The following is an 11,807-nucleotide window of genomic DNA, read 5'->3' as shown; positions in this document are numbered from 1 at the left end:
AATAAATCATTATTAGAAAGAAATTGAAAGACGTGCACTAATTAAAACTGCTTTAAAAAATAAAATAAATCTTAAGCCTCTTTATTTAGTTTCTAAAAAGATCATTAATTATCACACTTTTAGGTTTCACCTTTGAAGACCATCAATGTGTCTGTGAATTTAAAACTTAATAAAGTGCAGGGCAGAAAATATTCATGAGTCATGATGTCGACAGTTCTAAGTCTGACATTGTATCATTTTTGACTCATCACTTGACCTTGAGGGTGAAATATACAAGAGGGGGTTTAAAGAAAAAAGAAAAGAATGGACAGAGAGGGAAGAGGTGGGGAAGTAAGGAGACAAAAATAACAAAAGCATGTGTCTGTTCCTCTTTGGTATTTTCCACTTTGTTACATAAAATCCCTCCTTTCGTCCTCTTACTCCCTTCCTTGATGTCCTCCAGCTCCTCCCTCCTCTCTGTCATTGGTCAGCTCCACAGAGCCACAAACTTGTTCTGCTTTCATCCAATGCACTCAGACTCCACTGGGGGGAAAGAAAGAGAGGAAGTAGAGAAAAACAGCGGCCGGGTGCATGTCAGTATCACTCGCTCTGGACCAGTTGGAGTGAGAAGAGGAGGTGGGAGATGCTCATCAGGCTCTTTGCTGAACTCTCACAGAGCTCACCGGCCACAGCACACGCTTATCACCTCTGACTGACTTACTGTATCTGTTTCTGACAACTCTCCAGCATCATGAGTTCCTCATCAGCCAATCTTCACAGCAAGCGTCTACCCTGTAAGTGACTTTAAAACTTCTGGACAGAAGCTGTTAGTTAAGGTGGATATTTTGACATATTTTAAGTTTGCTCTATTAATGGTCCTCTTACGTTTAAAAGTAGAGCAGGACCCAAGAGAGAATATAAACTGCCCATATTTCTCAGAAGTATGGAACACACACAAGAGACTGAAAATTTAAGGCAAACGTGTGTGTGTTTGTGTGTGTGGTTTCAACTTTTGTGGGTTTCTGGTGTGCAGTGAGGCAGCTGAGGTAAGCCCCATCCACTCCCACCACCTGCCTGTCTTTAATCTGCATGCTTCATCTTTTGATGAGACAGAATTTGTTTTATGAAGAAATCAATTCAAGTTTCAAAGTCCAGCAACTTAAGTAAAGTCACAAATGAGCATTTTCTGACAGCATCTTTGCATTTTAAACATTTTGTTTTTACAAATAAAGAAATTAATGTTAATGTCTATCACATTGAGGGATGAGATGTGTATTTGTATATGTGTGTGTGTGTCATGTATAATGTGAAATCTGGTGTGACAGCTCCCCCGATGTGTTGAATAGCAGTCGTTGTGCTGATGTTGTCTGCAGTGACTGGACAAAGTGCTGTCCGAGCCAAAAATTGGACAGGAATGTCAACTCATCACCCTGAGTCATGTTCACTAATACCAAATGAATAGGTCACACACTCTTTGCACAGGAATAGGGATGCATTCCCACATATACACACACTCACACCCAAACAGAGGCAGGGTTGGATTGGGGCCAAAGCACAGCTCAAGACAAAGATCTCTTATTTCTAATGGTATTGCGGCTGCAGATCTCATCAGAGTCGACCGTTTCAGAGACAGACCAACCCAGATATGACCTGAAATCGAATTAGTCCCACTGAGTTCAGTGATTTCACGAGGCTAAAAAGGATCAGGGCCAGGGCTCCAGAGAAGACGTTCCCCATCTGTTGCCATACCTCGGACTGTGTAGTCCGCTTTATCATGTTTTGATTATTGTGGGAATGTGCCAGAGAGAGCCACTGTGTCGTGGAGGGAGGGATTGGCCAGCTGTTTAGAGCATTTTACAGTTTAGAAGGTGAGGAAGGAATTGTCTCTGCTCTTAATGTTTTCCCAGTAAAGTCTTGTTGGACATGACCCAGATATTAAAGAGGAAGTAAAAGCTGCTTAATAACCAAATTAGAGGGATAGAAATCCTTCTCATGTGCTGTCTTTATCTTTGAAAGATCACACATGCAATGCATTTGTCCACAAAACTTAGTGGTGTCACAGTCCACTATTAAAAGTTGTGAAATGGCAGTGAGTCCCAAGCCTGTTGTTTTCTGCAGAGTTGCATCCATGTGACATGGCGTCAAATCACAAACTGTGACTAGTAAAACCTTAATTTTCTAATCGTGTATGTTTTTCTGACCCTAACGATTCGCAAGTGGAGTATAGTAGAAAAGTGAGTGGACTGTGGAAGGGTGTGGGATGAGTGCTGGACTCTCCAGCATGGAAGTCAGCTGACTAACACCTCCCACTACACCTCCACCCTCCTTCAAAATATTTGTGGCCAGTTCAACAGTGTTTAACGTGTACATCTATGCTATGCTGGAAGTAGCAAGATGTAAAGCATCAATATCTTCACGTTGTAAGACGCAACATGCACCTCTGTCGCAGAATTAGAAAGGAACATTTTTCTTTTTTAGCATTATTGTGTCATGAGATCAAGTGTTAGCATGGTTAACACGATGTTGATGTGTGAAGTACTGTTACTCAAATGTAACATTTCATTATTAATAGCCAAGGCAAATGGGAATTTGTCTTAAGTTTCAAGCGTCAGTCTAAGAGTGGTGAGGATATTTAGGTTTAGACACAGTTGGTGGACCAAACCAAAAACAGGCTCTCTGTAACACTGACAAACATTTGTTTACTGAACTCCTGAAACCCATAAAATGAATACAGTTTTTAGTAATAAACTGTGCAATTACTGATTCCTGAAACTGCATAAATTACAACTTTATTTTTTTGCGGCGGATCTCACGACTTAAACACGCCTCACCAGATGATTTGTTTTGTAGAATTATCTGGAAAATCCTGCACAGAGAACATTGGAAAAAATGCTTGCACTTACAGCAAAAAAACCCAACAAAAACTTGGCTGGTGATTATATGAAGCATCTGTCTGTCAAACTGACAAATGCCCTTAATCCAGGCAGAACTATGCAGAAGCCACCATTGCTGACCCTAGTATAGGACGCTGGTTGCTCCAAACCTTTGTAGTTCAGCCACAAACGGATAGCTAGAAGCTTGTGAAAATGTTTTATCTTGTCTTTGGGATTTTGTGAATCTCACATGGCTCAGTTGCTTCGTAGCCAATTGTAACCTCAGCATCCTTGAAAGTCTGGCTGCAGACCTGCAGATGTACATTTTGAATCCACACTCACATGGTTTATGGCGTGTTCTATTTGATTTCCGAGTTCCAAGTTGAAAATATCAACTGAAACGCCCCATCTTGTTGGATTTTGTACTCAGAAAGTTGTAAGAACCTCACCAGCCCTGACTTCAAAATTCAATGGGGCTGCAGCACACCAAAAAAAATGCTGATAGCCGCAGTAATAAACTGTTTATTAGCACATCTATAGTTTGTGTCTTGTAAAATCAGCCGGACAAATTGTAAATGTGTCCAACCTCTATCATGTCAGTACAGTGTTTGTACATGCAAAATAAAGCACGGTGCACTGCTATCAGCTTGTTTTGGCAGTGTTAGCTTGCCTGGTCAGTGAGCCAAACAAGGAACGTATTTTACTGGTTTTCAATTCATCATTGCCAGCTCAGTTTTGAGTTCTGAGGCAAATACAATCCAATATTTTTTACTGTATAGTTTCAGTTCAGATCTTGTTGATAAATGGGACTTACACTAACCTTTTGTAGCTGTGATCTGTTCCCAAGAAAGCCACAGACACAACAAAGTAAAGACGTGCTAATAATAAATGCCACAATGAGGATTACAGGGATTGATACTTACCAATGTGAGACAAACTCAGAATAGTGCAAGTGCTCGGATTATTCTGTTGCAAACAATGTCTGGAGTGTCATGTGGGTGCTTCCAACTAATTGCGTGAGTGTGTGGCTTTAGTTGACAGCCATGTATAGACGACTGCATAAGCTTCCCATAAATTCAACAGTTTAAGCAGGCTGCTCTTAGATGCCTGCGGTGTTCAGAGCCCACAAACAGACACAACAGCACTTTATCTTATAATCTCTCCTTCTAGATATGCAGCACATATTAATCTGTTTGGCCAATTACTGGTGTGACGGGATGAGATGTTGTTTTCATCATCGTGAAAACAATGATGCATACTTTGTATATAGTATTGTCCTATGGTTATTGTAAAAGAAATCACGTGTGGTTCACATTCTCTGCTATAGTAAATCATAATAACGCTGCACTAAGTCTTCAGCAGCTCAAATCTCCCCTGCTCCAGTCTCAACAAACAGAGGAGAAATGTCTGCGAGACTGTTTGGTTTAACCAAACATTCCTCTCATTCTCTTAGCTGAGATTAAAACGGCCTCAAACTCCCCCACAAATGTGAGGGGAGGCTCTGAGGCTTTGTGGATGTGGAAGTGATTGCCATGAGAGACATCACTACAAGAGGATTTAATAAGGCAAGAGCAGTTTATTTGTTCGTCTGTCCTACACAAAGGGGATGTACTCAGTTAACCCTCCTCTGGAAAATCATCAGATTAAAAAAGGTGAAGACACATTCCAACCTCAGCTAGATCCTCTCACAGCCTCTTGGTATGCACTTTGCTTCTTTTAACAAACGGAGCAAACTCATTGATGTTGTTCTCTGATATAGGGGTGCAGAGATTTAAGCATTACTGGCTGGTTGTATTGGTAAAATAATAGAGAGTAATTGTACCTGGTCCTCATTAATAACCACTCTGTATGAGGATTTGTCGGCGTAGAGAAAAATAAGGGTCAGTACTTAGTCATCTGGTAAAGCCTATTGTATTAATCAGAACTCATGGCAGTCTGCCGTTGGGTCTATGGAGGGCAATGGGACAGGACACTGACCTATAAACAGTCCTATTGTCAGTCAGGCAACAGGGGAGGAAGGAGAGGGTTAACATGATGTCATTGTTATTGGACGGTGCTGGACACTGCTTTGTCCCAGCAAAAAACAGATCTAACATGCAAATAGAAACACACACGTTTGTGGCTACTGAAATATAGACCAAACACCCATCAACAGCTGTCATGAATAATTCACAGACCTTGCAACTTGAGCCCATTAAGAGCCAGATCTTGGAGGAGACAAAGAAAGTGACAAAAAAAAACAAAAATAAAAGTGAGAAAACAGAGCAGCTGCATTGAGGCTAAGATGTTGGTATCAGTTTTGCAACTCTGATCAGCTGTCTGCTTCACTTCAGTTCAAGGTATGTAAAATAAAAAAGACACATGCATATTTTTAGTCCTTATACACCAAACAGTGGGAGATGTAATATCACAAAGACTATCAGTATGTGGTCCAGATGCCTTTCTTGGGTCCTGTGTCAATTCTACAGACATCCCTTTCAAGTACTGTTCATCTGTTGTATATACTTTTCAGGCCTGACACTTGTCCAGTTTCCTCACATTTTTTTTAAGGACACACTGCACACCATTCTGAGATATGTCAAGTTTTCAGCTAGCTCTTTGGGAATTACTTTGTCTGTGCAAAAACATGATTTAATGTCGTCAAACTGTGTAATATTTGGCATTTCTTTTCATAAATCAGTGTAAAGCCACTGTTGGAGCTGGATAAAACCTCTACATCCTTGGTTCTGTGTTTATAGCTTCCTCCTCTCCACTCTCTCTTGTTGCAGTCAGGAATCTGTCCATATGAAGTCAAATCTGTCTCATCAGGAAAGGGGAGCCAATCTATTCACTGTGGCTTCGCCAAAAACAAGTGTTACCTCTGGTGTGCCCTAGTTTAGAAAAGTCAGCATTTTCGGCCAGCTCGCTCAGAGGTAACAGGCGATCGTGCATTATTCTATCTGTATTGAGACAGACAGTAAAGAAGAATGGCTTCCCGAATAACTAAAATAGATAATAATGAAATTAAACGTATTATCAGATGAATGCAGACATAGAAAGAAATCTATTTAAAAGTTCTCCAGAGTAACGCTGTCTATTCTCAGTTAACAACAAACCTTTATTTATTAATCTAGTTTGATTCATCTTTTAAATGTGACTACATTAATTTTTACATTAATTCACAGACTTATTGTTCATTTAGTTTAACAGCAAATGATTAAAACCCACATTTAATAGCTTTTTGTGAGGAGTTTGGAATTTCTTTATTTATTGCTGTGATTGCTCATTTCCATATTTGTATATGAATACACATTTCTGTTTCTCTCTTGTACTGTCTGCTGTGAGACGTCCCACATAGAAAAACAAAGAAGTGTGAGTCGGGTATTTTCCTAATATTTTCATTTCAGTCTCCACTTTCAGTCTAATGTGAGTATAGGATGGGGCAACACATGGTGGTATGCACCACTACAAGAGCTATTTGAACAGGGATGACTTCATCCATTTGTGTAAGGAAACCACTTCCCAGAAAATGCCTCGGCTTGGATGGAACCAAGCTGGGTGTCTGGGAAAACTCCTCTATAATTAAAGCAGAGGAGGGGGTGATAATTCCCACTGGACTTTCTGTTTAACTGTTTACTGTGAGGTTTTGGCTCATGCAGCTTTGACGACCAAAAAGACAACTGGATCTTCTTGAGAAGCCTTTTTTTTTGCTCTGTGTTGCCTTGACCTTCCTGTTCTCTGACACAGGGGAACCTGGCTATGTGAGCTCACATGTTCGTCTTGCTCAGAGGTGGGCTAATGGCAGCCTGTGGGTGACATTGAACCCTCCTATTCCTTCATTTAGCTCTTGGATCAATGTGTTGTTGTCACTGTTAGTGCAGTTGGTGCTTCTAAACTGGGATATAAGAGGCCGATCCTTGAAAACGTGACAGAGGAAAAGAGACACGTGGCATACAAACACTAAACTCATACAAAAAATGACCTGGTTTCTTTTTTTTTCATTTATGTACGTGTACTGGAAAATGTGCCGTGAGTAGATGAGATTTTGTCAAACATAACAGAGGACTGAATGATCTGTTAATATAGTGGGACGATAGATTGTATTTATTAAATGCTTTACTGAGGTCTCTTGAGAGGTCTGCCATGAGCTTGCATGGAAATGTCCCGAAAGCACAATCCGGACTGTTGGGAATCCACACAACACATGTAGACATCCCTACATATCTTATTGACCATTCTGAGGACAGTTTTTTTCAGTTTTCAGTTGTTTTTTTTTAAAGGCAAATTATCTGTATGTAACAAAGTAAAGGCTGAGATGAGTTCTAGTTTCGCCCTCCTAAATCAATAATGATTCCTTGAAACTGGCATCATGTGTAAGTGGTGCAGGCCACTCTCCTCTACATCTCTGTTTTTGTGTGTCCCTGAAAGAGGGCTTTCTCTAACTGTTGCCTCAGTGGAGGATCTGGCTTTGTCTTTATGTGGGGAGGCAGAGTGGCACGCAAGCATATCCGGCCTGCTCAATCTTCAGCAAACTTTCTGTCTGTTTCAGTCATTTTGCATGTCCAGCTGGCCCTGAGCTCTGACCTTTGGCCCTCTCCTCCTCAAATCCCAGGGTAATGGAGAGGAAGTAAGGGAGATAGAAAGAAAGAAAGAAAGAAAGAAAGAAAGAAAGAAAGAAAGAAAGAAAGAAAGAAAGAAAGAAAGAAAGAGGTCAAACTCATGCCTCAAGGTCATAATTCACTCCATTCCCTCACTTCAGACATCTTGTGCCATGTAACTAAAGACTGTGAGGGCTGCAGCACACTGGACATGTAATCCTATCAGCAGCGGACACTGTGGGCAAACTTTTCTTTTGACAGAAGATTTTCCCATGTGAGCAGTTGTGCTAATCAGAGGTCGCAGAGGTTGTCTGTGGGCAGGAAAGCCATTTAGATTGAAGTTATCCAGTGGAGAAAAAAATCCCGGAAAATCAATGTGAAGATATACATCTGCAGCTAACCTTTTGCTCCCCATGAGCCTCAGCCTTAAGGAAGAAACAATCAATGCTGTGATCAATCAGTGTTTACCTGAGTGGGGAAAAAAACCCCTCCCGGATAATTATTTGAACCCGAAGATGAAAATCCAGAGCAGGCCTGTTATTTCACTGCTGTCTGCTTTGCTTTCTAAGGAAAAGTGAATAGTTCTTCATGGTTGTCTGGTATGATGTCATCAGCTGGTCACGTGAAACATGAGATTCTTCTCACTTAAACACACATCAAACAGGCATCTCTTGATTGTGAATGACGTATTGCTTTGTCAGCGCTGCTCCCTGTGGCTTCTTGAGGATCTGAGGACAATAGCATTTGTGATTGTGTAACAGTGCAAAAAGACGAGAGCATCACGGACTCCAAAACCCAGACAGTCCTGTTGAAAAGACAAAATTTGTAAATACACTGGCCTCCTCAGGCTAAAAACCTCTGTAATGTAAAACAGGCAAGAAAGGGCATTTGTACTGCAGTGTGCTCTGTTTCAGTCTCTGCAATCTAAACAGCATATTTCTAGATAGATTCCCGTCCAACGCTGTTAATAAGAATAGCAGTAGTGATACACCCTTTTGCTGCGGAGAAACTTTCCAGGGTTCAAGAACATAAAATATCTGCGTGTGCTTGGTCTCACATTTCCAACAGCTGACTCATATTGGGAACTTACTGGCAAAAGGAGAGAAACTGGATCATCAGTATTCTCAGAATCTTATGCTGTCTCTGAAACAAGAAACACAGAAAAACACTGATACTCATATGGCCCAAAATATACGTGTTATAGACTAAGTGATAAGTCAGGCTGTGCAACATTACCAATATTAGGGCCCTCATATGCTAAGCGTCGTTTGTGGATGTTTGACAAAGTACTGTTAAGTTTTTAAAGGTTATCAAGGCATACAAGATATACCATATCTGTTGATATAATTAGGAAAAGACAAAAGTGAGAAAAAAATCAAAACACATTTTAAGTTTTGATCTAGTTCAGTTGCATAATAAGAAAGAACTACATAACGGTAATCACTTGACCGAGGTTCTGAAGGCACTGTGAGCAGGATGTCTGGGTTTGGATTGTCCTCCCCCTTTCTTCCCTCTAAAGCTCTCTGTCTGGTCCCAGAGCTAGCACAGTCCCTGTCCACAGGCAGTCAAACATGGCTGAGTTGAGCTGCTGTGACAGGCTCTTGCCTGGACATGACTTAGGGGAGACACTGCACTGATGCAGCATTCCAAAGAAGGCAACCTGTTGTTAGTTTTAGACCAACTCTGCAGTTGTCTGGTTTCGAAAGATGTCATATTTGCATCGCCTATGCTGTATTTGTACCTCATTGTGAGGACATCATGGAAGGTTAACCGCAAAAGTCTCTTCATATTGTCACAGACAATTGAAATGGCAATGAAATTAACCTTACCTGCAGGGAAACATCCTGACCTGAAGGCCCTCCTATTCTCCACCAATCACTGGTGTATTTATAGAACTGCTGTGACAGCTACCCTCAACACCAGCAGATAATCTGCACTTTGGTCCCAGTTTAGACAAGTCTTGAAAGCCTCATCCAATTAGCTCAATCCCTGTTTACAGGTTGTAGCCATTCGAAACTCAAACACTGCTTTAATGACAGCAAAACATATAGAATCTGAGTAAACTGGCTTATTGGAACATTTTTCAGTGCATCCTAAGCGTATCCTTTTTTGAAAATAACTTTATTTTGAAACAAGTTTGTATTCATGCTACATGATTGATGAGAAAAATTTCATGTGTTCAGAATAGCCTTTTCCCCCAGTTGTCATCTTTTGTAGTAACAGCATTTACATGTGATTGGGTTAGATCATATTAACCAGCAGTCATTTAGATAAAAACAAAACAACAACTATGTCCTGCAACTCATCAGCCTTTGTGTTTGGTGCGTTTCTCATTCATTTTCTTTATATTCAGGGAAATTGTGCAAACTGCCTAGAGATCAAAAGTTATATCTCCAGCCTTATATTGAAGCTCAGTTTCCTTCACTGTCACGGGCCCTGCTACAGGTCACGCCTCTTCTTACTTGCACTGGCGTTGCACTCAGCTGTATTACAATAATGCTGATGAGGGGGAAAATGGGATCGCATGGTGTCTCAAACAGGATTAACTAAGCAAGAGAACTGACAGCTCCCCCCTGCATAGCAATCTTAAGATCAGCGCTGATTTAGTAAATGTACAGGCTGGCACGGGGTGGCTGTTTGGAAAGTTTGAGAGTTCGATAAAGCTGCAGCTCTTGTTTTATCACGAAAAGACATGTATCAATGGAATTAGTAACTCTGAAAGGAAAGTATATTGGATGAATAGCACAAGATGCAGTTGTTAACTCTATTAAGTGTGATGCAAATGACTTCTTTGTCATGCAGATAAAAAGGAGACATCCATCTTATTGTACATCTCACTTACAGCTCAATGTCTCCCCCTTCTGGCTACCAACACATGACCCCTGTGGGCCTCCAAGATGAGTTTCATGCTACACATTTTACAACAGAAGGATGATCTCACAAGCACACCTACACTCCTAGTGGAAAAACTAGTTTATGAATTCCCCTTTATGGTGCATTCAGTCTTAAATGCTCGATAGCCTCAAGCCCTCTTGTAGCAGGTATCCGTTTCAGCTGACCTCCTGTCCTTCTGCTTACAATTCTAGCGGAGAGCGAGCGCAGCCAGAGGCTTGCAGATATGGATGCAGCACAGCAGCTCAAGTTCAGAGACAGACAACGTTTCTTTGAGGAGGTTTTCCAGCATGACGTGGACGTCTACTTGTCTTCTGCGCACCTTTGTATCAGAGACTACAAGAGACGTGAGTTGGACAATGTAGGTAGCATGTTTCTGTAGACACGTGCACGGTCATGTACAAATGATGTCATTGCTGTTCTTCTCTTTGCAGCTCCTATTGGTAGTGTCTCCTCTATGGAGGTAAATGTGGACCTGCTGGACGACATGGAGCTGATAGAGATCTCTGATCAAGAGGGACTGGATGTCTTCTTCAGCTCTGTGGAAGAAGACGGTACCTCCCCACTGCCAGGTATGGAAACTGGACATGGAGTGAAGTTCAACTAAAATACTCCACAGTGAACCTCTAACAGAGTTTTTTTTTTGTGACCTGCAACCTAAGGAAACAACAACAACAATGAGGAGGCCCTCAGTAATGGACTCTTCCGGCATGTCCTGGAGACTCTTGACAGCAAGTCTCGCATGTCCTCCACATCTTCAGATTCTTCCTGTGACAGCCAGACCACCAATGCCAACAGGGCAGACACCCCTCTGGGAGGATCAGATGACGAGGAGACACAAAATGGCACAGTCAAGCGGAGAGCTGCATCCCCAGAGAGAGGAGAGCTGAAAAGTCAGAACCTGTCTTCATATGATATGCAATCCCCACAGTAGAGCTCCACCTGCAGCTCAGTAGTAAACACCTCAGCAAAGAGAAAGGAGGGAACTTTGAGTTGAGACTCATTAAGCTGCAACTGGTTTCCACAAATGGGTTATTGTCACCACTTCCAAACCATCTGCTAAGTGATTTTTTAATTGTAATTTGTATGCTTCAGAGGTCAAGGCCATGGACTGTAGAAATGTTAATTAGTTAGTTAGATTTGTTTTCAAGATTTTGGCCCCAAAGGCTGTGAAATTAGTTTTTTTTTTTGTTTAACAGTAAAGCAATACGTAGGATAAAAACAACTTTGTTTATTTTTCAAAAGATTGTCTCTGATTAATAAGTATGTGTTTTTTAAATCAACACATTGTTCTGCCAATGCAAAGTTCTCAGTTTTCTACCCCTAATTTCAACTTGTGTCTTATATTAACAATAAAGGAAGAGAGAAAAATGTTTGCTTTTGTTGCGTTCATAAAACATTTCCAAGCCTTTTGGAGGAATGTGCTCACCCTTTTAGATACCAACTTGAGAATAATGCTATGGGGGAAAGTCACGGATGCTTAAAT

At 41.1% G+C, this 11,807-nt stretch overlaps 1 protein-coding gene across 1 annotated transcript; it reads left to right on the top strand.

The window, feature by feature from the left end:
• The first annotated feature begins 527 nt into the window (after positions 1-527).
• LOC142377720 (dysbindin domain-containing protein 2-like) lies at positions 528-11,682 on the top strand. Its single transcript, XM_075462027.1, has 4 exons — positions 528-773; positions 10,516-10,668; positions 10,756-10,893; positions 10,984-11,682. Exons 1-4 carry the CDS (start codon positions 731-733, stop codon positions 11,253-11,255), a joined length of 606 nt encoding a protein of 201 aa, XP_075318142.1. The 5' UTR covers positions 528-730; the 3' UTR covers positions 11,256-11,682.
• The last annotated feature ends 125 nt before the right edge of the window (positions 11,683-11,807 follow it).

The sequence above is a fragment of the Odontesthes bonariensis genome, chromosome 3 (assembly GCF_027942865.1).
Source record: "Odontesthes bonariensis isolate fOdoBon6 chromosome 3, fOdoBon6.hap1, whole genome shotgun sequence".
NCBI classification, from domain to species: domain Eukaryota; kingdom Metazoa; phylum Chordata; class Actinopteri; order Atheriniformes; family Atherinopsidae; genus Odontesthes; species Odontesthes bonariensis.
The sequence above is the reverse complement of the archived record's forward strand: the minus strand, read 5'-3'. Positions and strand labels throughout refer to the sequence as shown.

Coding starts and splice junctions, on each gene's coding strand:
- LOC142377720 (XM_075462027.1), top strand. CDS start 731: ATGAGTTCCTCATCAGCCAATCTTCACAGCAAGCGTCTACCCT. Junction 774..10,515: donor TCACAGCAAGCGTCTACCCT/GTAAGTGACTTT, acceptor TTACAATTCTAG/CGGAGAGCGAGCGCAGCCAG. Junction 10,894..10,983: donor CGGTACCTCCCCACTGCCAG/GTATGGAAACTG, acceptor CTGCAACCTAAG/GAAACAACAACAACAATGAG.